A 27,052-nucleotide genomic window follows, 5' to 3' on the forward strand; every position below is an offset into this window, starting at 1 on the left:
CCTGAAATATATCTACCGACTGCATGGCACCCCCAAATGAATAATTTCAGATAGAGGAGTACAATTCACAGCAAAACTTTGGAGGAATTTCCTTAAATTAATTGGATCATCTCAAGGCTTATCATCTGCTTTTCATCCAGCTACCAATGGGGCTACAGAATCTGCTAACAAAATGGTGGAGCAATACCTCAGATGCTATGTTTCCTACCAACAGACAAACTGGACTGACCTTCTCCCCTTCGCCAAGGTGGCCTACAATAATTCTGTTCACAGCAGCACTGGCTACATGCCTTTCAGAATAGCCGCAGGAAAAGAGTTCAGCCCGATGCCTGACTATCCTCAGTTGCCCTCTGCTTCCCAGACACTTGATCAATGGGTGAGGGGGTAAGAAGAGGTTTGGAGAAATATGAAAATGGTGTTAAAAAAAGACTTCTGAGACATAAAAAAACCAAGCTGATAAAAAGATGGTTCCCCAAAGAACATTCCACGTGGGGGAGAAGGTTTATCTGTCAACTAAATATTTACATCTCAAATTACCCAGCAAGAAATTGGGACCGAAATTCTTGGGGCCTTTCTCCATTGCGAAAATCATCAACCCGGTCACAGTAAAATTGAAACTCCCCAGACTTTTGGGAAAAATTCACCTGGTGTTCCATTGTAGCTTACTGAAACCTTTTCAAGCCTCCACTTTAAGACCTCCCCCTAAGAAAGCACCTGGACCCCTCATAGTAGTGGGTCAGACCCATTATGAAGTGAAATGTGTTCTTGACTCTAGAATCTTTAAGGGAAAATTGCAGTACCTAGTACAATGGAAGGGATACCCATTGTCTGAAGCCATTTGGGTGAAATCTAGCGATGTGAAAGCTGACAGACTTATCAAAATGTTTTATGAGAAACACCCCAACAAACCAAAGGCCAGCTCCTAACTTGTGTTTGTTTATATTACAGGATCTGTTCTTTTGTAAGGGGGGGCCAGATGTCAATGCTGCAAACATTGACATGTTTTTGCACTGACAATATAAGAGATGGCCTGTTATTTTAATTGCTTCATTTGGAAGGGAGGAATCACCCAGAAGTTGTGATAAGATTGCAAAAGCCCACGTACAGACTGGGAAGTGAAACCTCATATGTAAAACTAATTGGATGATGTGATTTATGACATGTAGATAAGGGCGGGGATTGTGTGTGTGTTATGATGGGTTTGTGGGGAGGAGATTTCAGATTCTGGCATCCCTCCATGAGTGGTGATGTGTCGTTTCATTACTAAGACTTTTTAGTTAAATAATATGCCTGCAGTTTTTTTGATTTGTCTCATTCATCGGAACCTTGACAACAATATTGTAACTAGTGTGAGAACCAAGGTTTTTTGAAAGAAGAGATGATAAGAAATGGCGGGTTGGAGAACTGGAGGGAGAACCTGCATTTCAAACTAATTGGAGAATGTGATTTATGACTGTTAATTAGAGGAGGGAATTGTGCTTTGATACTATGTGCTCAGGGGAAGGGAATTCAGATTTGGGCTTTGCCTATGTACATGCCTATGCTATGTTACTTGAATAAAGATTCTTTGAGGTAAACAATGCCTCGAAGTTCTTCAAAGAGTTTCATCTGTAGGAACCATGACACACTGGATATGTTAGTGGGAATCTATGAGAATTGAATTCAAAAGCACATACTGTATGTAATTATTATTTTCTCTATGATTAAATTAAATTATAAAGGGAGCCATCGCCATCTCCTTTTCCTTTTGTTATAAGCTTATTGTGTTCTACCCATTTTTTAAAAAGATTCATGATATGGAATTATGTCAAGTTTGCTCCCATATAGTTTTTTATGATACACACAAAAAACTACTAATTGGAACTACCACAAGGAAAGATATAGGGAAGACAACAATATTAAGTATAAACAATTTGCACTATTGATTGGTTTCTGATTAAAAAAATAACTAAAAGGATCAAACTAATAATTTGTCTGTTTAAAGCTTAAATAAATGCTTACCTAATTGTCTTCCTATGACTGCGTGCACAGTGGACTCATTGCCAACCTTGTCAGCAATCTTGCACATCTTTTGTAATCTATGAATATGACAGAAGCAAATTGTTAGTTTTGATCAGCAACATGTAGCTCAATCCTGAAGAGAACTTTTGTTTAATTTAAATTTCAGTATAGAAAAGTTTTTCTCAAAACTGCATGTAAAGTATAAATGTGTTCATGAATGGAAAGTACACTTCTGAATTCTGATTTCTGGATTGATCATAGTTCAGCAGAAATAAAATCTGCAGAGAACTCTGAATTATTTTATGGGACATTTAAGGCAATGCTGGTGGCCCCTCTCTCCCTCACTTCAGAAACAATGTATTGTGTCGCCTTTTGTCACCAGCACAGAATAGCTCATTGGCCTGCTCATTTTCAATCTTCTCAGCAACTTCCTTTCCCTTCTCTCCCTCCTATGAAGATACCGACTGTAGTTATTTAATTCTTATCACTGCTTCCTCCTCCCCCCAAAAATTCTACCTAGAATAGGAACATTTCTGTCTGCATTCATTGTTTATTCAGCATTCCTACAAAGTGTGCGTATATTTTTCTGGTAATGAACCACCCACAAACGACTGTTCTTTACAGAGAATTGTTAATATGAATAATCTGCTAAAGTAAATGCAAAGTTACAATAATTTAAATTATCTCTATTTTTTCAATTAAAAAAATCATGATTTTTGACTGCAGTATTTTAGATTGGGAGATAATTGAGGGTGCCACATTTTTAAAAAGTGATAAAATGACTGAATTTTATTAAGTATCTGTTGACAATCAAAATCTTTACATCATCTCTCAAAAGGAATTCTCATTAAGATAAATAGGAAGAACAAGAAAGGCATTCTAAGGCTACAGCATTATACCCAGACTGATTATGTGCCATCTAGCTATTGTCTACTCAACTCATATTATCAGTTAAACTCTAAAATTTTCACAAATTATTTATTTCTGAAAAGAACAGTTGACAAATTTGCAGTTATTGAGATATGATTCAGCACACAATTAAGAATATCCTTCATGCCTCTTTATGTTACATATCCCAATGATGCTATGAGCTATATCACTGTAAATGAGGGATTAGACTTCTTCTAATTTCTTAAATTTCTTCTATGCATTATTTGATTTTTTTAAAAAAATTCAACATCCTACTTTTTGATCTACAAATACTGTAAACAAGACCCATTATTATAAAATTCTGTAGCAGTCTTCCTACATTGCAAAAACTTCCCCACAACACATCTTATTCAACCTTTTCTTCTATGTTAAAAAATATGGTTTACATGTTTATAAGGATAAAATACTTCTTCTCCAGATCTGCTTAGAGTAGACACAAATGGTGTTACTAAAATTCTTGAATGGAATTTTAATATAATTAATTATTCAATAAATATGGTTGGTCTGTTAAGTACAGGGAGATACAATCCATCCTATACATGAATGAAAATACATTGCACATTTTACTTTCATCAATCAATTTTCTGTCATAAGAAAAGAAGATTAAAAATATGAAAGGTTACAAATGGAAATCAAATTTCCCATAAAATTCCATTGTTTATGATTAGACAATTATACAATAAAGGCCCCAACTGGATAAACTGTTAAAAAGAAGGAAGAAAATAGATTCTCAAAAAGGAGTAATCAAATGTAATCAGTAATCAATAACACTGACTTATGGTTATTAAACATAAGTTACTTATTAAGTGTGTAGTTCCATCCTTCATCACTAAATCAATAAATTTAATAACCTGCTTTAGCCATTATTACAGATTTGAGTTATTTGACAAGATAATAGCAGACCTATAAACATACTATTCTCAAAGAAGGGTGGTGAAATAGTCTTGTAATAAGAGCTTTGACTTAGAGATAGGATTGTGAAACATGAATTCAATTTTAGTTGTAACTTACAAGATGGTGTTGAACAGTCCCGTGTATTATGATATAGACGATGGAAATGCTTACTACATTCAGCTGAAAATGTGACAGGACCTGTTTGATAATACATAAAAATTAATGAGACACAATGTTCTGGCAATTTTAAAACATTATTCAAATAAGAAAAGTTATCATTTTTAATTACCTGTATTTGATTAATTTGTAATCTGCTGTAAATCACTTATTTTGCATTCTCTATTCAAAATACAATACTACAGTATGTATTTTTTTGACTTGGCTACATATGATTTACCATTTTATATAACTTTTAAAATTAAAATGACAAGAGATGACAAGCCTAGTTTCTGGAATTCTTTGCCAGCCATGGTCATGTATTTGTCTGTATGCAATAGGAAGCATGTACTCTAGATCTAATATACAGATCTAGATCTATGCTCTAGGTAACATGACTGGAAGAAAAAGGGAGGGAGATTTAGAATAAATAATTTTTCCAATGTGTCTCCTTGGGAAAAGAATTTGAATATTGGCTCAGAATGTTGCTAGCTGTTCCAGCTAGCAACATTCTGAGCCAATATTCAAATTCTTTTCCCAAGGAGACACATTGGAAAAATTATTTATTGGACATTTTTCTTTGTAGTCCTCAGTCAATACTGTGAATTGTCAAATGCTACCTTTCCTTAAGCAACTTCTCCTCTCAAATCAATTCTGGTCTTATTTTGATGATGGACTGCCATATCATGTTGAGTTCTAAGCCCTTTTACATAATTTCTTTCCAATAGTCCTTGTGGTTGGATGAAGTTAGAAGGCAAAAAAAGCATGCAGGGCATAGCTTTCAGCAAGTTAAAATGACCGTTTTCAGTCACATGAGTGTGAAAGAAAATAAGGGGGCCTTGAATGGACAGTCAGCAACAAGCTGCTTTCTGATTGTATCTCCTATATCAGGGGTAGGCAACCTCGGCTCTTTTATGACTCATGGACTTCAACTCCCAGAATTCCTGAGTCACATAGCTGACTCAGGAATTCTGGGAGTTGAAGTCCATGAGTCATAAAAGAGCCGAGGTTGCCTACCCCTGTCCTATATGGATACCCACTGGGAGTTTCTCTTTGTTTTTTTGTTTTTCTCTACAGTTCCTTGCTGGATCTTTCCCATTTTTTGAACAATCGTATTTTTTTTTACTTGGCTTTTCCACTTCTACCAAATTTGGTCCCATTCCATTTGTTTTAAGGGAATCATGCCACTGCCAACAAACAGATTAATAGAGTTCCAAGCCTTTTGCACAATTTCCTATATTCCTTGAGGCTGGAAAGAACAAAACAAAAAACAACAACCCAGAAGCAGTCTTTAGTGAGACATAAAGTCTTGCATTTTTGGACATCAAAGTAGGCACTATGTTTTCTTTAATTTGCTAGTAGAAAACTATCAGAAGGTATTTATTAAGCAAATTCAGTAAATGGCAATTACTTGTCAATCAAATGTCTAATTTGGGGACAAAACATGTGTTTTCTTTTTGACACTTCTGGATGTCATTGTTACTCTTTTGACCGCACGTTCTAGTCCCACCTCAGGCAGGAAAGCCTGCTGGGTGACCTTGGGCCAATCACTTTCTTTTAGCCCAACCTACCTCACAGGGTTATTGTTCTAGGGAAAATAGGAATATTGGATATGTTCGCTGCCTTGAGTTATTTATAAAAATAATAAAAGTGGGATAATAAACAAAAAAATAAGAAGTATAACATTATAACTCAGCTCCTTCAGTCCCTATCTCTTTGCAATGAGTTGTATTTGTTCATAAAAACTTTTTGTAATCTGGAATTGGTACAAATACACAGAACAATTTTAGGTTGCAGGATAACAGGTTATGCTGCTTTTGGTTATGCAATTTTTCTAAAGGCATTACATTACAGTTGCAATTCATTTATTTAGTTATTAAATTGATGTAGCCATCCATTCCAAATCAATAATGCACAACCATAAGTTAACATAAAAAACAAAACAAAAATAAGAGTATTGTTTAGATATATAAAAATAATCATATTAATAAAAAGGCATGAATTTAAATGAGTTTGGACTATAAATCAATTAAATGTTAGGTTTTATGTTAGCCCTTTGTCTTTTTTGATCCCTGGCATGCCATATATCTTTTGTGTATGTTGAATTAGATATTTAATATTTATTTTTATTGGTTTTACCATTTTTATTGCTTTTTATTTTTAATCATATTTTATAAACTGTAAGCCATTCAAAGTCATTAACTGAGATGGGCAGCCATAGAAATTGAATGATGGATGGATGGATGAGGTCATTGGATAGCTGCATGCTGTTGGCAGAGAGATGAATGTGTGCATTCAAATGAAGGTAAGCAGTCACTTTCTCCTGATTTTTTTAGCCATATCATGGTCCTAATTTTGTATTTCTTTGTGTAGCTTTGTCATGAGACTATTGCTAGACATACTCTGATGAAATCAACATCTGGATAGAGTTATCTAAATATATTTATCATAGCTTTTACCTGTAAAATGTTTGATGAATTTGTCTTTTAAACTGGAATCTCTTGGAAATACCTCTGTGAAACAATAGGGATATCACAAGACATTAACAATGCATGACAATAATAAAATACAACAATAATATGCTTTAAAATATGTGTATCTATAAAACTTATTAAAAATTTGTTTTATTTTCTATTTCCCGTGAAGTATTGCAAAGCTAAAAAAAATCAAAATAAAACTAATGTACAATTTTAGGGACTCATTGAATTATCAGTCTGAATGCAGGAACAGCAAGTATAGGAATTTTCTACAAAAGGAACATTGAATATAGAAAGATGCTCCTTTTTTCAAGCAGAAGTACTGATTCCCTGCATAAAACAATATGTATAAAATTTTACCACTCTCATGAAGAGACAATGTAGGAAAGTGAAGCTGAAGGTAGGCCTGACTAGCAATTGCTGTGAATAACCAGCTAGGAGATGTACAATGTATTTCTGCATAGGAAACGTGGCAGGGATTAGATAGGGTTTTTTAAAAAATAAACCTCAAAGCTATCTTAAACTGACAGCTTCCTGACATATGGTGATATAAGTACTATTTTTTTAACCATGGAAGAAGAAGAAGAAGAAGAAGAAGAAGAAGAAGAAGAAGAAGAAGAAGAAGAAGAAGAAGAAGAAGAAGAAGAAGAAGAAGAAGAAGAAGAAGAAGAAGAAGAAGAAGAAGAAGAAGAAGAAGAAGAAGTAGTTGGAAGGGACCTTGGAGGTCATCTAGTCCAACCCCCTGCTAAGGCAGGAAACCCTGTACCATTTCAGACAAATGCCTGTCCAGTCTCTTCTTAAAAACTTCCAGTGTTGGAGCATTCACCACTTCTAGAGGCAGGTTGTTCCACTGGTTAATTGTTCTAACTGTCAGGAAGTTTCTCCTTAGTTCTAGGTTGCTTGTCTCCTTGATTAGTTTCCATCCGTTGCTTCTTGTCCTGCTTTCAGGTGCTTTGGAGAATAGCTTGACTCCCTCTTCTTTGTGGCAGCCCCTGAGATATTGGAACACTGCTATCATGTCACCCCTCATCCTTCTCTTTGTTAAACTACACATACCCAGTTCCAGCAACCGTTCCCTATATGTTTTAGTCTCCAGTCCCCCAATCATCTTTGTTGCCCTTCTCTGCACCCTTTCTAGAGTCTCGACATCTTTTTTACATCGTAGTGACCAAAACTGGATGCAGTATTCCAGGTGTGGCCTGGTGTTTTTATTTATTTAATATATGCTATATTTAAATTTGTAAACTATCTCTATATGTATATTTCTTTGCTGAATAATTCAACTTCAATTTACATTTATCTAATATCAAAGTATAGCATTATTTATAGTATCTCACAGGAATATGCAAAGAGAGGAAGAGCGCATCCACAAAAGAAGGGAAGGGAGGGAGAAGGAAAATTAAAATTGAATTGTTATGGTTGGTGTATACAAGTATCAGAAAAAAGGATGTCTCTGATCCTACCTATGTTGGCTGGGGTACAGATCATTCTTGATCTGCATACATTTGGTCACTCTTCAAGGGGCTTCTTATAATGAACGGGACTCTAAGACAAATGTAAGAATGTATTCAGGTTTTATCCAGTGAACAGATGATGGGGTAGAGAAAGAGGAAATTCTGAAAGGCATAAACATTGGTCTGAATAGAATTGAAATATTCTGCAAACCTCAAGTCTGGCTGAATGTCGTATCTAAATTAATTTTTATGAAAAACTGAGAACCATATTTGAGAACCATATTGCTTCTCTTATTGGATCAAATTACTCTGTTTAGAAGGTTACAACACATCATATATCACAAGTAATCATCCTCATGATTACTAGCTTACCTTGACTTCACTTTTTTTTTTTTTACGTTTCTCCTGGCAACTACTTGAGAAATATCTAATAATATGTAAATTATTCTACTCATGTCATCTCAAATAGACTTAGAAATTCTTATGAACTATATGTCACATGACTTCTTGAGCCCTCAAATGTTGCATTTGAGGAACTGAGGGAAAGAGAGTCATCGATCAAAGCCTTATTTTCTCTCTAGCTTCCAAATTAGGAACAAACAAAGTAGCTGCTATGGGGAAGAAGATAAGATCTTTCTCACAACAATGATACATAACTCTTAATGTGGAACAAAATTAATCTAATTCCAGATTCATTATTTGGGAACCAGCATACAGTATTTAATGGGAGAAGATTGGTGAGCAACAAATGGATACCTATTATGTTCCACATAATGTATATGCTGCACATTTATTTCGAAATAGATTAAAGCCACTCATAACCATGACAAAACACTTTTTGTAAAAGTTGAGCATTGAATTAATTAAATAAATTCTAATCTCAACATAAAAATCTGGCAATTTTATACTAGATATATAATCACTATTTCTCATACAGATGGTTTAATTATTAGCTCTAGAAAAGTTGTTTCTTATTTGTGGTTCTTCTCGGCCATCTGGCTTATTGAACAAAAAGACACATTTGGATGGAGCTGAAAAATATTTGTTCCATTGAGAAGTTCAAAAAATTTGCAATGGAAACTTGTTCTGAGCCAGTATGTTACACATCTTTTTTTTGTGCAGTCATTGTCTTTTGAAAGAAATGAAAACTATAGTAAGAAAGCTAAGCTAGTTTTAACTTCTCTTGTATCCATCATGATTTAAAGCAACATTCAATAGATAAAATAAAAAAAAACCCTGCTCCTCTAAAATCTTTCATTTTTGCCATCACAATGCCAAAGATACAAAGAAATTATAAAGTTATCAGTTGAAAAGGGGTATCCGTGTACAGCAGCATATTTTTACTCTGATGGAATAATTTTGTTTCCTGTAAAAATGTATATATCTCCATGTACATGTGCACATCATTTCACTTCAATAGCTTTCCCACCAGAAGTATTGCTTGTACTGCATATGTATGCTCAAACAACTGGATATAGCTTTCAAAACAATATAACAATTTTTGCACAAAACAACTTGTAACATTTCAAAATGCTTTGTTCAAACTCCTTCAAATGCTTTGGTCAGCCCTCTGTCAGGCAGTTTAATGATTTTTTTTTCAGTTAAAAAAAAATCAGCTGATTGCAAAAAGTGCAACATCATAACTAGACAAGAGAAAGCTAGAGGACCAAAGGACAAATATACCATCCTTCATATGAAATTCCACACTGTGGCTGCTGGAACAGAAAGCTAGGAAACTACCTTAGGTTGATGAAGTTCAAGCGTCAGAATTCCCTGGACAGCAAAAGGACAGCTGAGATTGTTCAGAATTCAGGTCCATACATTTGTGTTGCTTCGAGTTTGGCTCTCCATATACATTATCATTAACAGTAAAATGTAGACAGAAACAAGAGAAAAATCTTTTCTTCTTTAATATAAATATGTAAGGTAAGTCGCACTACTGGAGAGGTAGGAACTCATGACCTTGATGATTTAAGTACCTTCAGACTGGAGGAGGTTGCTCCGGAAAATTCAGAAGACTTGAAGGGGGAATTTAAACCTTCACTGCTATAGTGTAATTAAATATAACTTCTTCTTAAACTTACTTGATTATGAAAAATTAACCTTTGGATTCATACCTATTCAAATAGACATTTCAGAAAAGGTTAAAGTCCTCTTTCCACTTCTTACACTTTCAGTTATCAAAAAAAAAACAGTTGTAACTTATACAACTTGGAAATTAAATATGAAAAAAATAGTATCACTTCCAGTTTGGGCCTCCATATGTATTATTGTTGATAAGTGTGTACACACAAACACATACACACACACACACAGAGAGAGAGAGAGAGTATATGAGAATTATTGCAAAATGTTCAACTTCTATATATATTTTTTTAAGATTTGAAATGGAAAATACTAGTGATGCAATGGCAGACTGTCTGGTGCAGTGGTTGGATTTGCTACCCTAGACACCGGGACACGGAGAGTTATTGGTTTCCCTTAGGCATGAAAAGCAGCTGGGTGACTTTGGGCCAGTCACTCTCTCTCAGCCCAATTCACTTCCCAGCTTGTTGTGATAAAAAAAAACCTTCTAGAAGCAGAAACTCTAGATATGTTCAACACCTTGAGTTGACCAAATATAAAAAGGCAAAATAAAAATCTAATAATAATCCCGCAACAATATATTTAATACCATCAAATCAATACTGTCTATCCCAGGTCCTTGGGAAAGATATAACAGATGGATAAAAATGCCAAATCCAGTCTAAACATTTGACTGACTGTGTAACCAATCATCATAATAATGACTATATTAATAATAATTTTCCAGGGTGCACCAGCAATCATAAATGCAGATAGTATTGGCATGTTTCTCAATGCATGCACATGTGTTATTGCTAGTTTTCACAAAGCAGAACATGCTGTTAAGTGTATTCTTCTAAAAGTTCACTGTTGAGACATAAATCACTGTGTCCACACACAAAATTCAACAAACAAACCAATCCACCTACAAATTTTATTTTGAAATGCATTCTGGAACTGAACATTAACAGAACAAAACAGAATAGATATATCAACACATGAACACCAAAGCTCAACAAAGCAATCAAACCAAGTAAGAGGAAGACATAATTGGAGAAAAAGTCCCATGAACATCCAGACCTTGATCCGTGAAGGGCTTTAGAGATGGCAACCAGCATCTTACTAAAACTGGTAACCAACAGTGTAGCTAATAAAGTAGAATTATCACATAATCATATTACAGTCATAATTATTTATTCAGAGAAATTCTGGACCAGTTGTAATTTCTGAGTGGTCTGGCAGCCACTTGTAGAATGTATTGTAGTCAGTGCTTTTTTTGTAAAAGAAAAAGGTGCCGGAACTCACACATGTCATACAACGCGCCTTGCCTACTCTACAAGGTTCCATCCAAAAAAGGTGCCGGAACTCCGTTCTGAGCGTTCTATGAGGAAAAAAAGCCCTGATTGTAGTATTCCAAATGGGAAGTGACTAAGGGATGAATAACCACAAGATCTGTTAGACCACTTTCTCTCAGCCCTAGGAAGAAGGCAATGTGCCAAGAAAATTGCAGAGATTTGTCCAGGCAATCTCCAAGTACTTCACATAACTGAATGAGGGGAAAATATGTGCATCAAACATTCCAGAAAAATGGGCAAGTGTGTCGTGACAGTGCATAATATGCCCATTTTCCTGTTCCTCTCTCCCATCCACTAATATTCCTGCAGCAGCCCACAGTCTGGTCCATATCCTATTTGATTGTTAAGATACAGCACCAAGAATTCCCACCTCTTTTTTATTCACTGTTATAAATGAAAAAAATAAGTATAAAGGTACAAAGTACAAAGAAACAAATTACCGAAATATTTTTTGAAGAAAAAATCCATCAAGTATGTTGCAATGGAACTATGAACAAAAATATTAGCAGCCTCTGCATGCTATCTCTTGCAAGTTTTGCTGAACAACAAAGAGTGCTAGAACATTTCATATAAACTAAACTGAACTTAAAATGAAGGGGGGGGAAAGGGTATGATAAGTGGTATAACTCAGTCAATCTTCCCTTATTTTCCTGGAGCTGCTAAGAATGTAGTGCTTTGAAGTGTCATGCTTGGAATTCTTATACTAAAAAGGTAAAGGTTCCCCCGCACATGCGTGCTAGTCGTTTCCGACTCTAGGGGCCGGTGCTCATCTCCGTTTCAAAGCCAAAGAGCCAGCACTTGTCCAAGGACGTCTCCGTGGTTATGTGGCCAGCATGACTAGATGCCAAAGGCGCACGGAACGCTGTTACCTTCCCACCGTAGTGGTCCCTATTTTTCTACTTGCATTTTTACATGCTTTCGAACTGCTAGGTTGGCAGAAGCTGGGATGACCCGCCAAACTGCCGACCTTCAGATCAACAAGCTCAGCATCCTAATCCACTGAGCCACCGCGTCTTATACTACTTCTTCTCAATTAAGGAGGCTTCAGTCAGTAGCAGCTGCTACTGATTTTGTACAAGATGGTATAAATACATTAAAATCATAAAAATGCTTTTAATGACAAAGTGTGGTCTACTTTGGAATGAATTTCATAAACAAAACACAGCAGGAAGCACAAATTACATAAGTTCTTACTTTATAATAGTAAAATATTATTGAAAGGTCACTTAAAAACATTGAATGGGATTGTATAATGCTTTATATGAGTTCTCTGAAATTTAATTATTAACAGAATTATGTATAATGGGTTTGTAATTATTTGTTTGATTATGGACAATCAAATTCAAATACTGTATGTGAATGCTGTTATAAAATAGATTTATTTGCATGTCTTTAATTTCTTTGGTTTACTCATTTTCTCTGTTTTGCATAATCTACATAGTTCAAAAGGAAATAATTTCTTGTTGAGTATTTATGAGAACAGAAAAAGAATCTGGCCCAAATCCTCAAACTCGTCCAATTACAGTAAAGAGTATGACTAAAAATGATCGGCTGTTTTTCAGTTCTGCTTGTTGAGTCCACTAATTCACCTGTGAATCTAATAACTGGAATTTCCCAGGTGTTAATTGCCTTGATGGTGTTTCCATCACTGAGTTTGGACTTTAAGATCCTCTTCATTCTCATGATGTAATCACTTCTAACCTTCTTCTTGACTTCAGTATGCTTAATACTGTTAGCTTGAGGGAATCCTGATATTTGTAGTGATCATCTTCATCCAGATTCTTGATCTTATATCCATAAGACATCTTGAATCCTTCCGTTTTCGCTATTTTTCCCTTGTTGATGGTGAGAGTGGCACATTTGTCCCATCCAAACTCCATTGCAGTATCTTAGCTTATATACTGTATACGGACAGTTTTGAGCAGCAATTTTATTTCATATGTTTTTCCATACAGTTTCAGATTATTCATTTAGAGCAGGGGTGTCAAACTGTTGGCCCATGGGCCAGTTGTGTCATCCAGACATGTCTGATGTAGAGGATAGCCTGGGAGATGTTTTTGATATTTAATAGCCATGTCCTAGCTTGTTCAGTGTTTCTGACAGAGGAATCGGTGCAATGACAAACAATAGTGGTGACAGTAAGTCTCCTTGGAAGATTCCTGTCCCTCCCTGTCTATCACCACTGACCAGCAACTATGACTTCCATTCTGCCATTAATTATTGCACAAAGCTTCTGATGTTTTTACTGATTCCTGTTATTCCTAGGCACTTGATTATCAGTCATATGCCTACTTGTAATCAATCCAAGCTACGTTTTTCTTCTGTTTGGGCTGTTTCCTTTCCGCTCAGATGGAAAGAGCTTGTTTACAACTACGTGCTGTTTGACTGCATCAGTTACCACATATATTGCTGACTAGAAGTCACTTAGTTTTTTAAAATGGAATATGAAATATGAAAAAAACTTGAGTTATGGTTCTGATGGATTAGACAGGAAAGATTATAGAAAAGAGCAATATGATAGAACTTTAGAGAGCAAAGTTTATACACACACACATACACATATAACTGTTATGAAAAATATCAGAAGCCACTTTTTTTCCTATTTTTCTTCTATTTGCTTTCTCTTCTTGCTCTTTTTTTCTTTTAATTTTTCTTTTTTCTTTCTCAGTTTACATTAATTTTTGTTAGTTTCTATCTTCTTGTTTAAAGGTTTTAATAAAAAATTATATCCTGTAGCATTTTCATTCTAGGAAAATTTAAAGCAATTTATTATTTTATTTAAACATAAGCATCACATAACTAAAGGAAGAAAAATGATAAAAGTGCTTACACAAACTCGATGCCCATATCACAAAAACATATTAGAATGATCTTGTGTTAGTCCAAGTAAATGAGATCAAGAAACAGACACTGTTATAGATTCCAGAAACATAACTATTTTTTTGCCTAACCCATCTTACACTGATCAAAATCAGTGGGAGGTTAATTTAAGTTGCTTTATTATGTTTCCTTCAATTTTTGCACTGTGTAATTTCTTATCCTTCCCTCCCTATCATCTCTCTGAATTCCTTTATACATTCTGGTGATGCATTGTTGATTGTCTGATCATTGTAAGGTTGGTTTTGTTTGAAGGAGGGGAGCTATTTCTACCCTTAAATTAACCAGATTAATAGGCTTCAAGCCCACACTCAATCATGGAAACAGACACTGCCATTTATAATATATATAAAAAAGGTAAAGGTAAAGGTTCCCCCGCACATGTGTGCTAGTTGTTTCCAACTCTAGGGGCCGGTGCTCATCTCCATTTCAAAGCCGAAGAGCCAGTGCTTGTCCGAGGACCACACACACACACACACACACACACACACACACACATCAGGTATCAATTGCCCAAAATATTTTTTTAAAAAATAGATCACTCAAGAGTTTACCAATATTCTAATGCAAAATTATTGAAACTGATGACTAAAGTTCAACTATCTCAGTTTTCAGCCAAAATCACAAATCACTTCCCTGGGCAGCCCTTATTTTCCTATATACTGTATTGCATAAAATCGTTTTATTATTTATTTGAAAATTTATTTGTTGTCTGCAAAGTTGATTTTATTTTATTGAGGTTATAATTAACCAACATTCTAAGGCTAATTATTAAAAGAAATCTCTTTCAGTCATTTAAAAATCAACAGAATTTCAAATAAAACAGCTTCAATTTATATAGACTAATTTTGTTTGTTTTTTAAAAAAGATTTTTCCCCACCTTATAGTAATCTATACCACCCTTAATAATACTCAACATCAACTCAATGAAGAATGCTACAATCAAATGTTATTACTGTTTTGGCTTGTGAAGAAGCAAAACATATGAACTACAGCTGTAGACAAAAAGATCTCTTTCACACAAATTTGCTTGTGGTCAGCATACTGTAGATTTTCTTTTGAAGAAAATGTCAAATACGTAGTATCATGAAACAGGGCTACTTAGATCCCTTCTGTGCTGAGTCTGCATTCTCAGTTTAGTTGCTGATACTCCAGATTTACTTAATTATGTCTTTCAAACACACACACACACACACACACATTTCTAAGAAGCTCAGTGGCTCACCATGGACCATCCTTCATATTATCTTTCACAAAAACCTTGAGGAAAGTTGTGCTGAAAAGGAGTGATTGACCCAAAGCCACCCAGTGAATTTCTACAGCTAAAAGTCTTCCTAGGATCTCCCAGTCTGGTTTTCAGTACTTAATAGCCTCAACTGCTTTAAAATTCTTATAATTCAAATACCATTGTAGTACAAAATAACTTTGTATACAAATATATCATTTTTGGTGTTACTGCTGTTGCTTTACAATAAAATTCATAAAGAAGTTTCATAACACTTCATGCAATGATATACAAACAGATTAAATAGGTAATTAATAATAGAAGTATAAACTATTGTTATTGTTGTTGTTCTTTTTCTTGCCTAGAAATTTATTTCTGTGATACCATGCACAATAATTTACCAAGACTGTCTGTAAGTAACTGCTTGGAACTTCTGTAAACTTCCACCCATCTTGTCTTCTACCAAGCTTTTTTTTCTATAGCCTTCTATTTTTTTCAATCAGAGAATTGGCCAAGAACTCTTATTTCTGCATTATATTTCCAAATTATGTCACTTTTAGCTTCGTAGTTAGAGTTTCCAATGAGTTTTCTGGCTTTACTGCATCTTCTTGCTGTCCAAGGTACTCAACAATTTTCTATAGCACCGCTAAAGAAAATGCTTATAATTATTCATGATCACTGGATGCAATTCAGATATAAGTAAGTGCCATGGAAGTTTTTCTCTAATTCACTAGTTCTCTAAATCGCTAATTCCAAAGAATTAGCAATGCAATACTTATGTATATTTTACTGAGACCTCCACTCCATTACATAGTCCTAAATCCATGAAAGCCATCCATTAAGCTAAAAGACTCAAGAGACCTTTTCCACAATTTATGAGCAAATTTTCTTTTATTCTTTAATGGTAATCTAAAAACTTTAGGTAAAGGTAAAGGTTCCCCCGCACATCCGTGCTAGTCGTTTCCGACTCTAGGGGCCGGTGCTCATCTCCGTTTCAAAGCCGAAGAGACAGCGCTTGTCCGAGGACGTCTCCTTGGTTATGTGGCCAGCATGACTAGACGCCAAAGGTGCACGGAACGCTGTTACCTTCCCACCGTAGTGGTCCCTATTTTTCTACTTGCCTTTTTACATGCTTTCGAACTGCTAGGTTGGCAGAAGCTGGGACGAGTAACAGGCACTCACTCTGTTACATGGCACTCGGGATTTGACCCACCAAACTGCCGACCTTCTGATCGACAAGCTCAGCATCCTAACCCACTGAGCCACAGAGTCCCTACATAAAAACTTTATCAGGAAGCAAATAATCTGATTCCAGTTTCACTATAAGATGCAAACAAAATATTTTAAAATTTGTAAGAGAGAGAGAGAGAAAAGAATGCTATCCGGTAAGGAGGGATGGAAAAAACAGAGGAAAACATGTCTGTAAATATTGATGGAGTAGAGTGGGAAGGGAAGAGAAAAGAAGAGAACAAACACAGTAGCTTGGAGACAACATGAGAACTGGGTATCCAGGATAGGGGATAAATGATAATTTCATTGAGGTCACTCAGCTCAGGAGGCAGCCCTAATTCTGTAGCACGGTCTGGATGGGGTACTTTTTTCTTTGCTTGCCTGAGGAGGTTCAATTCTTGCAATTCTTTAGAAGTCCATAGTATATATGGAACTTTTGCTTTTGTTGGAAGCAACTACATGTAATCCTCATTTGGGGACTGCAACCGTTAATTGTTACTAGGGTTATGAAAAAGTAACTTTTTGACAAAACCACACATTTTACAGGTTTATAAAGCAAGGAAAAGCTGAAGAAAGATCTTAAGCACAGTCATAGTTTCGCTTAGAGATCACTTTGCTTAATGACTGTTGGTCCCAATTGTGGTCACTAAACAAGGATTACCTGTAGCTTTGCACCATTGTGTAACTGAAATGGTTACAATAGGAATAACATACTAATTTGGAACTCCCTAGCAGCACGAAAGGCAAGAAATGAACCTCTAGAAAGCTTGTATAAGAATATGGTTCAGCATAGGTAATTGCTGTTTTGGCTTCATTGGTTAGATGAAGAAGTTCAGAGATTCATACAGGAGAGGGACAATAAAATAGAATAGAAGAAACAAGAACAAGATATAGTTAAAAGCATAAGCTTTTGCTTTCCTTATTTGAATGAATCTCATTTTTCCTTAATATTGGTTATATTTTGAACAATTCCTTGCAGTAATGGTGTTTGTTCATTATAGGAAAAATTAGATGGTTACTAAGCCTCTGCATGGATGTAAACTTCATATATGTGAGATCCTTGGTGGAGCAGTGGGCTAATGCCTCCTTAAGTAACACCAGCTGCCTGCAATTAGTGCAGGTTCGCATCCCACCAGGCTCAAGGTTGACTCAGCCTTCCATCCTTCTGAGGTAGGTAAAATGAGGACCCAGATTGTTGGGGGCAATAAGCTGACTTTGTAATAATGCCGCTTGGGGTGTGTGTGAAAGCCCTAATAAGCAGGCATATACATAGAATGAAGGCTACTGCTAAGCTTGTAAGCCGCCCTGAGTCTTCGGAGAAGGGCGGGATATAAATGGAATTAAAATAAAAAATAAAAAATATATGCTTCAGCTTAAATGGAAAGTTGGGAAGATATTCTATGGCCAAAAACGTTCTTCTGGATTTGTATGCCTAATTTTTAGAGAAGATAATTCTGTATGAAATTGTTGTTTGTATCATTCTGTTCCACCTTTTTGAACTGAGGTTTGTTTTGGCTCAGGTCTCTCTGAATGATTTGCTCACTATCACAGGATCAAATCTTAGTTTCAGTAACAGGAAAGCAGATTTCCACACACTCACATGCAAATACCAGATCACTCCATTAATGAAACAAGGGACAGCTAAAAACTGTCCCTCCTGACTTCTATAATATTGCATCATGCTCATGAGAAAAAGGTTGGTAATAATTGGTCTCACTGCAAATGGAGCTTGCATTTGATACACAGAATCCATAGGAATTCATTTATATTGGCTTTAGTAATTTTTTAAAACAATACACTTTATTTAACTAAGGAGAAATTTCCTGACAGAACAATTAATCAGTGAAAACAAGTTGCCTCCAGACATTGTGGGTGCTCCAACACTATAGGTTTTTAAGAGATTTGTCTGAAATGGTGTATGGTTTCCTGCCTGAGTAGGGGGTTGATCCCCAACCTTTCTGGCTTGGCGGACTGGTGGTGGTGGTGGGGTTTCCATGTGAGCAGCAGGCATGCAAAGCTCATTTGTACAAGCAGCGGGCTTGTGCAGCCTGGTTCCTAATGAGCCACAGCCCAGTACTGGGCCATGGCCCGGGTGTTGGGGAACCCTGGACTAGAAGATCTCCAAGGTCCCTTCTAGATCTGTTATTCTGTTAATTATCAGATTTTTTTTCTTGAATATCTATAGTCCAGAGAAATCTAACACTCTCCATATGTATCATGTTTGGCTCCCAGACATCTACAGGCCTTTCCCCAACCTATAAGGTCTTACAGGGAGCAGCTCCTAGTAGTTCCACACTTCTGAAAAGGATGTGGGGGGGGGGGGACAGATGAGATTAGTCAGTATTGTTTCTTTGTAGCAATGCCTTTACTTTGGAATGGCCTCTTATTTGGAGATCAGATTCAATTTCCTCCTTGCTGACCTTTAGGAAGCTAATTATTCTGGACAACATTTTCATGATTTTGCTGACTTAATTTCTTATAGTACTTTTATTATTTCACTCTCTTATTTATTGTCATTTATGTTGGTATTCTATAGATTTAAGCTTTTATAAAATTCTATTTAGTATAAGTCAACACCAATATATAGATCCAATAAATAAATATGTAAAATGACTTGTTTTTTTTTTCTGCTGGCCTCTTTTATTGAAGAGTTTTAAAATACAATTTTCCTTTAAGAATCCCCCCTTCCCCCTCCCTCCTCCCCCCCTACCTCCCCCCCTCCCCCCCTCCCCCCCACTTCCCAGAGCTAAATACAAGGTATATATATAAAAAGCAATCATAAACAATCATATACTAACAACTATAAACTCTAAAATCCATCACTCTCTAGCTTATAGAGGATAAAACAAGCCTTAATAATATTGAATATATATAAAAAGAAACTAAGATAAGAAAAGAAAAAAAAACGAAAGAAGACTTATTCAAAATGACTTGTTTTTTGTAAGTTAAGATCATTTATCAATATTTAACCCATTCCATGACAAGACATGTCATATTATTCTTGGGAAGTGTTATCAAGGAGGTATTAGGTGATACTTGAATTGTGTCCTGAAGAAAGTCACTATCTAGTCCCCTTTTATGCAGGTTAATCCTCAGGCAAGAAGTGGAAATACCACCACTTGCTGTGAAGTGAGAACTATATAACCTGGAGGACAGAAGGAAAAGGGGGACATGATTTAAACCTTTAAACATATTAAATGTATGAATAAGATTCTAATGAAAGAGAACTTTTGTAGCTCAGGGTTGAAATGAGGGGTCCTTGGTGCTCTCTGAGCTTGCTCGTTTTCTTGTAGATGTTTCATTACCCTAACTAGGTAACCTCATCAGTGCTAGTAAGGAATGCTGTTTCTAGAAGGCAGTATTTTCAATATTAAGCAAAAATAAAGGACACAGGGACAAAACCTCAAACTGACAGGAGGGAATTTTAGAAGTAATGTTAGAAAGTATTACTTCACAGAAAGAATAGTGGAAGCTTGGAACCAACGTCCAGTGGAGGTAATGGATCTATCAACAGTAACTGAGTTTAAAACATGTTTGGGATAAACACATATCCATCATCCAACAAAAATTAAAAATAAAATAAAAATAAAGTATAAAAATCATAATTAAAATATAACAAACGAACAAAAACAAAGTCAAAGAGCAGCCTTGAGGAACCACTGTCTTTTCTGGCCATCACTTTCCTATGTTTCTAAGTAGACAACCAAAAAATGTCAACAGCTCTATATAGCTCCCTGCTATTATTTTGTTTTGGGTTCCATCAGATTTTTTTTTATTTTCTGCCACATCTGAGCAATCTACCAGAATTCTTTTACTTTGCATATTATTAAGAATATTGTTGGAAGCTCAACAGCGATCAAAGACTAAATAATCTTCTTTTAGATTAAGGACATTTGAGCAATGGTATGAATTGCCATTCTTGATGTCAGACACAACAAAATTTAGACAGCTCAGAGCAGTCAGAAAAGTCAGCCTCATTTCCAGGGCATCATACCAATTGTGTGGCACATGTATAGAAGCAAGAGATGTACTGATCAGTGCCTTAAAGTAACAGGTTAGTTTGTTACTTATACAACTGCTGAAGTTCTGCTAGGGATAGAGGTATGGTTTGGAAGGACGTTAGCATCTTTTACATCCAAGGCACTCCTGTTCAGCAGTTGGTAATTACCTAAGAAATACGACTGGTTTTCAAAAGCACCTCATTTCCAAAGCAAAACTGCATCCTGAACTTCTCAAAATGCTTCCAACTGTCACAGAAATGCCTAAACCTCTTCAAGGTTAATTGAATACAATATCTCTTCAATGCTTTAATGGGGTGCGATTAGAAACTAGAGAAATCCCAAAGCCATTTAAAATGAATGTGAGGGTTATCTGCAGATTTACAAGTCTTTTTATACTTTTATCCCGCCAATTCTAGCCAACAGGATCACTAACGATCACTGATAAGCTTTGTAGTTTGGCATGAGACCCGAAGGTCCGCACTGCCAAGCTTGGGTGTTAAAACAAAGCAGGATAGTTTAGCAGCGCAAACTCGAAAGGCATTTTTGGTAGAGGAGGTGGGGACGTCTCGCTCTTCGCACCAAAGCCAGCCCCCGGAGATCAGACTCCAAATGGGCCACAAGAGAAAGGACCAAAGGAAGGGGTGGGGGGAAGAGGGTACGGAGCCTCTGTTCGACTTTCTTACCTAAATGTCTGGAAGCGGCTAAGAACCTGGGCGCTCGCTCCCTGGAGCTCGAGGAAGAGCTGACTTTGGCTTCGCGATCCAGAGCTGCCGAGGAATAATGGGCGCCGCCGCCGCCGCCGCCGTTGGCGAAGCGCCGAACGATGACCCGCTCCGCCCTGAAGGGCTGAGACGCTGCCTGGAAGCTGCCGCCGCCGCTGCTGTCCACCAGAGCTTTGAGCAGCAAGTCGAGCAGCGTTTTCCGGTCCCCCGCGGGCCCTTGGAGGTCTTTGGCTTGGCTTTGGAGGGCGGCGTTGCTACCGCTTTCCAAGCGGGACGTCCGGGCTGAAGTGAGGAATAGAAAGAAGACAAGGGCGGACAGCACGTGGCGACGGCGGCATTTCGTAGCCCCGGGCATCTCTCTTGGGAGGAGAAAAGAAGCAATAACCCGGCGGTTAGCTTCTCTCCCGGCCCACCCGGAGAGCTTTCCTCATGATGTGTGTGTGTGTGTGTGTGTGCGTGTGTGTGGCGGGGCGGGGGGAGGGCGATCCGAAAAGGTCTCCCACGGCCACGGGCAGCAGGAGATCAGTTGTAACAGCGCGTCCTGATTTGGCAAAGACACGTGGCTCTGCTGAGGCGCCCGCACCAAGCGGTCGGTGAGACCTATGTCACTCCCGCAGCTACAAGTGTCCGCTTCGCCCGGCCGCGGCCGAAGAAATAGTTCCTTGGGGGAGGGAGTGGGGGGGGGCGGGGGAAAACGGGACCGAAGGGGGCTCGCGAATCGCCAGTCGGGCTGGTGCTTCCCTAGATTCCCTTCCCTGGGAGCGGCCGCGCAGGCGATTGGGAAGGGAGGCACTTCTTTCACTGACCAGTCCCGCCAGGACGACCCCGCCCACTAGACCGCCGCGGCAGCTTTGCTCTGCAACCTCAGGCGGCTATGTAGCTCGGACCCAAATTTGTGAGAAAAGGATATTTAGCGAGGCCAAGCGTACTACCGTCCAAGAGATCTGGCGGGAAAGTGGCCGGGAGGGGGAGGTGAATGGCTGCCGGTATTTTCCAAAGAATCCCTGAAACGTGTAAACGCACGAAAGATTTAGGATGATCCGCAGCTCTTCTTCCTCGTGAGACCAAAAGGATAGATCTGACCTACAGGTTCCTTCAGAAACATGTAGTTGATTAAGATAACACAGCGCAGCTGAATTAATTGGACGGACTCAGCTGTTTCTCTCTCTTACGGTAGGATTTTCCTCCGCACTGACAAACCGCCACTTCAGACTTACTTCTAGGACCTGAAAACCGTTTGCTTTCCATTCCGTGTTTTTTTTTCCCAGATCAATTAATAAAATAATACGGTATTTTCCCCTGATAATTTCACAGCCTTTACGGGTGGGTACTTGTCGGTGGGTGACCACCGGTACAACGCCTCAAGATCGGTTCTTGTTCAATGCTGTGGCAACTCCTGTTTGGAATCGCACATAAAAACCATTTCTGTGGGCTGAAGCTCACCGACCCAGTCTTTAATAGGCTTACGTAAGTTAATAGCCTTCAGTTCCAGAAAAAGGGAGCTGAACATTCACTCAGTTAACTCCGAATCTCTCCCAAAGCATTTTCGCTACTTTTTAAAGTATGAAGGAAGACAGGGAATCTCCTCCCGGAGTCCAAGGATTGGAAACGGCGGACAGGTGTGCATTCTCTGGGAACAGCCGGAGGAATTCTCCGGGGAAACTGGCATCCCCAAAGTGAAGATGAAACCAGTCCCACCCCACCTGTTAAAGGTTTATATCTAGCATTAGCAAAACATGTCCAACCTTTCTCTTATGTAGGGCATGAAAAGATAAAACAAAGTGTTACCTGCCCACGGTGCCTCTTGGTGCAGGAATCTTCTTCCCCCCCACTAAAGATTTGTCAGCCTCCTTGGGAGCGGGTGGGCAGCTACAGCCATAGACCTGCTTTATATACTGTAGTTACCTCGCTGCCTATCCGTTAGAGTGCTATCGACTTTAGGTGGGTGGCATGCAACAAAACTTTCTCTTAATCATTCTTCCTTGGCTCAGCGAGGGTCTTTTTTCTTCCCTGACAAACTTCTTCTGTCCCACTTGTCCCCCCCCCCAGAAGCCAGTTCAGAGCCATCAACTGAGATGACTCTTACCTACTTGTGAAATTAAATTGTCACACAGATTAGGGGATGTTTCAGGCTCCTTGGTCCAAGTTGTTCTCTCTCTTTTTTTTTTTCTTCATTTCACCACCACCACCACACACACACACACACACACACCCAATTTTCTTTCCTTCTTTTAGCTGGACTTTCTGGTACAGATATAATTAGGAGGGTAGGGGCACAGCTAAAAGTCTCAGGAATACAAAGAAAATGGCCTCTGCCACGTCAAAAAAGATCCCTTTGTGCACACATTTCTCACAGTTGACCTAAGCTTAGAGAAGATGACAATGTGGGTTTAAGTAAAAGAAACAGGAATAGTCCAGTAGAAGTTAAGATTAAGACTATGTGTGCTGACTTTGCTAATAAACAATGGGAGCCTTTGGCATTTTAAGATGGTTTTTTTTAGCATATTTAACACAGTATGTGGAAGGAAAACAAAATATGTGTGAATAAAGAACAATATGAAATTATATACTATACAAAATGAAAAAAGAAATAGATTTTATATTACAGTCTCACTATAATAAGACAGTAGACTGGAAGTGAGAGTGAGAAAATAATAAGATTCCTCAGAAAAAGAAATATGGGCTACACTTGAAAATGTGAGGGACGATCAGGAAACTCCAGGGCTACAGACCAATAGCCTTGAAACAATTTGTATAATACAGAGATGTCTATGAAGTCATCAGATGCCAGCCTCAACCCAAAGCTGTCTTTCTTTTTATTGATCCTTTTAAACCAAAGCCTTGGCACCTCAGATTTGAGTAAAAATTAGTGAAAAGTGTACACTTTTTGCTTTCCCTCTTAACTATACTGAAGAGTGCCCCTGTAAACTTTTTTTCAAATGTGATTAATTTACACATGATATGGGAACAGTCTTTGAAAACAACATTCCAGTAAGTCCTTAGAAATGTGATAGGTTTTATACACAAAAATATTTGAATAGGTCAGTACCTTAGCATCACCCAGCCATAACTGACTTCATTCTTGTAACTTTGGCCTAACAATGCAAAATAACTTCAGATAATACTATAAATATATAATGAGGATCACAAATTCTAGCAGCAAGGCAAATTTGCTAGCTTGGATATTGTCTGTTAGGTAAATCTCGTCTTCCAGGGTTGGGTAAACAGACACAAAATGTCCTATGTTACGTGTATCAAGCGTTCCAAGTATATCTGAATACTTACATTTCCCAACAACTGGTTGTGTGGGTGTGGGTGCAATCATTCTGACACTTAATCAAAAGGGATACTGGACTCTGAACAGCATTGAAGCTTACAAGATCATACATCTGGAAAAGTAGTACAAGGAAGCTCTAAGCTCCAGGTATTAGTCATAGAGTGGCTGACAGCATGGATTACAGAGCGCAAGCTATGATGCAGCAAAGACTGGAAGTGAGGTTGAAGAATTCCATTTCTATTGTGTATGATTGATCAGGCGATATCAATACCCTGCAAAACCCAATTAGAAATGTCCCTTTCACATAGTACAGACTATCAATGCCAGTCTGAGAAACACTGATTAACAAGCTTATATCAAGTTTATCCTATCAATTCCCAGCTATATGTATTGAAACTGATACTAATGAGATTCAAAGCCATCATATCCAGGTAAATTGGGACTACGACTCCCAGAATTTATAGTTAATATTTACTCAACAGCACGTCTATTAATTAAAAGTACATTAAAACAAAACACAGAAAAAGACAAACCTTGTTAATTTTGAAGTTGAGAAGTAAGATTAATCTTTTTTTGTAAGGGAAAAAGTGAACCCTGCATATGTGTTTCAATAAATTCATTCTAAATATTGAAGACATTGTATTAGATGCCATTAGGCTTTAAAATAGTAGAATGTTAAGGAAAAAACAAAGTCTTTCAACAAATAGCTATTGTTCTGCAAAATATCAAGTACAGTTATGTGTTTAATATTGTAGTTATATATGATATTTTGGAGAAAAAGGATACTAACAGCCTACTCTCACTATGTTAAACTGTAACTTACTGAATATATTAAATAATCTTTTTATAGCTGGCGCTGGCCTTCTCAAGGGAGTGCCTTCCAGATGAGTTAAGATGATACCTTCCAGAATTAACAAAGGCCAAAGTTTATAAATATGGAGATTTCAAACAGAAGAAAAGTGGGTATCAATGTTGTTTTAAATATGTAAAGGTAAAGGTTCCCCCGCAGATGCGTGCTAGTCGTTTCCAACTCTAGGGGCTGGTGCTCATGTCCATTTCAAAGCCGAAGAGCTAGCATTTGTCTCCATGGTCATGTGGCTGGCATGACTAGACGCCAAAGGCGCACAGAACGCTGTTACCTTCCTACCGTAGTGGTCCCTATTTTTCTACTTGCATTTTTATGTGCTTTTGAACTGCTAGGTTGGCAGAAGCTGGGACGAGTAACAGACGCTCACTCTGCTATGCGGCACTCGGGATTTGACCCGCCAAACTGCCGATCTTCTGATCGACCTCAGCGTCCTAACCCACTGAGCCACCGTGTCCCTGTTGTTTTAAATAGATTGTACCAATTTTAAATTATATCCCCATAATGAACTGGATGCATATATTTTCTTTGATTCTACAACAGTAGTATATAAGTACAGTTTGCAAATACTGTATGTTTGCATATTTTTATTTGTTATTTATTTATTAATCACACTTATGCACCACCTATCTCACTATCTAAGTTACTCTGGGGATTTATAAGTAAAAAATGATAAAATGCACATAAAAATCCATACAAAAATAGATAAAGATGAAAAGACAGAGAACCACCCCCAGGATCTATCCAACTGTTGGATCCCCAACTAGCTCTTAAATGCTCTTCCAGCACAGGGGACCAATCTCACCTCAGGCGTCAAGCTGTTCTATAGGGCAGAGCAATAGCAAATTATTTTTCTGAGCAGATTAATGGAAGAGCCATTTGTGGCTACTGCCAGATAGAGCCTTCAGACCTCTCAGCCTTGGTCTATGACTGAAACTTCAACTCATCAACTTCAACTTTTCACAGATGATGTGAATGTGATTTTAATCTTCATTTGCAACCTTCCTAGAATAAAGAGAGAAACATATTTACTTTGCTGGCTGGAATACCGGTGTATAAAAATATTTAATTTCTTCTCATTTAGAAAAGAAATAAAATTTGCTCCTATTGCCCGCATAATTATGACTGTCAAGCCAGTGAAATGGAGACTATACAGTAACTATTTCATGTGGCATCTATTATAGAACAGTCCCAAAATATTAGATAATGTGACACTCACAACCAGACATATAACAATAATTGGCTAAGAAGACTACAAAGTGTAAGCCTCTGCTTTATATACATATTCCTTAAACATCTTCTAAGAGATTTAAAATTTAAGGTGCTGGTACTTACCTTTAAAGCCCTACATGGCTTAGGCCCAGGATATCTGCAGGACCGTCTGCTGCCAGGGACGACTTCCCATCGCCCAGTGCGCTCACACAGAGAGGGCCTCCTCAGGGTGCCGTCGGCCAGACAATGTCGGCTGGCGACCCCCAGGGGGAGGGCCTTTTCTGTGGGAGCGCCAGCCCTTTGGAATCAACT

General features: G+C 37.5%; 1 protein-coding gene across 1 annotated transcript; it reads right to left on the bottom strand.

Annotated features, from left to right (window-relative positions):
- Positions 1-2,013: 2,013 nt before the first annotated feature.
- On the bottom strand, positions 2,014-21,741 carry ALKAL1 (ALK and LTK ligand 1; the record flags this gene model as incomplete). Its single annotated transcript, XM_081322420.1, has 4 exons — positions 2,014-2,078; positions 3,943-4,023; positions 6,441-6,494; positions 21,348-21,741. 4 exons carry the CDS (start codon positions 21,739-21,741, stop codon positions 2,014-2,016), a joined length of 594 nt encoding a protein of 197 aa, XP_081178546.1.
- Between the last annotated feature and the right edge of the window lie 5,311 nt (positions 21,742-27,052).

This window comes from Vipera berus (assembly GCF_964194415.1).
Source record: "Vipera berus genome assembly, chromosome: 3".
NCBI lineage: Eukaryota > Metazoa > Chordata > Lepidosauria > Squamata > Viperidae > Vipera > Vipera berus.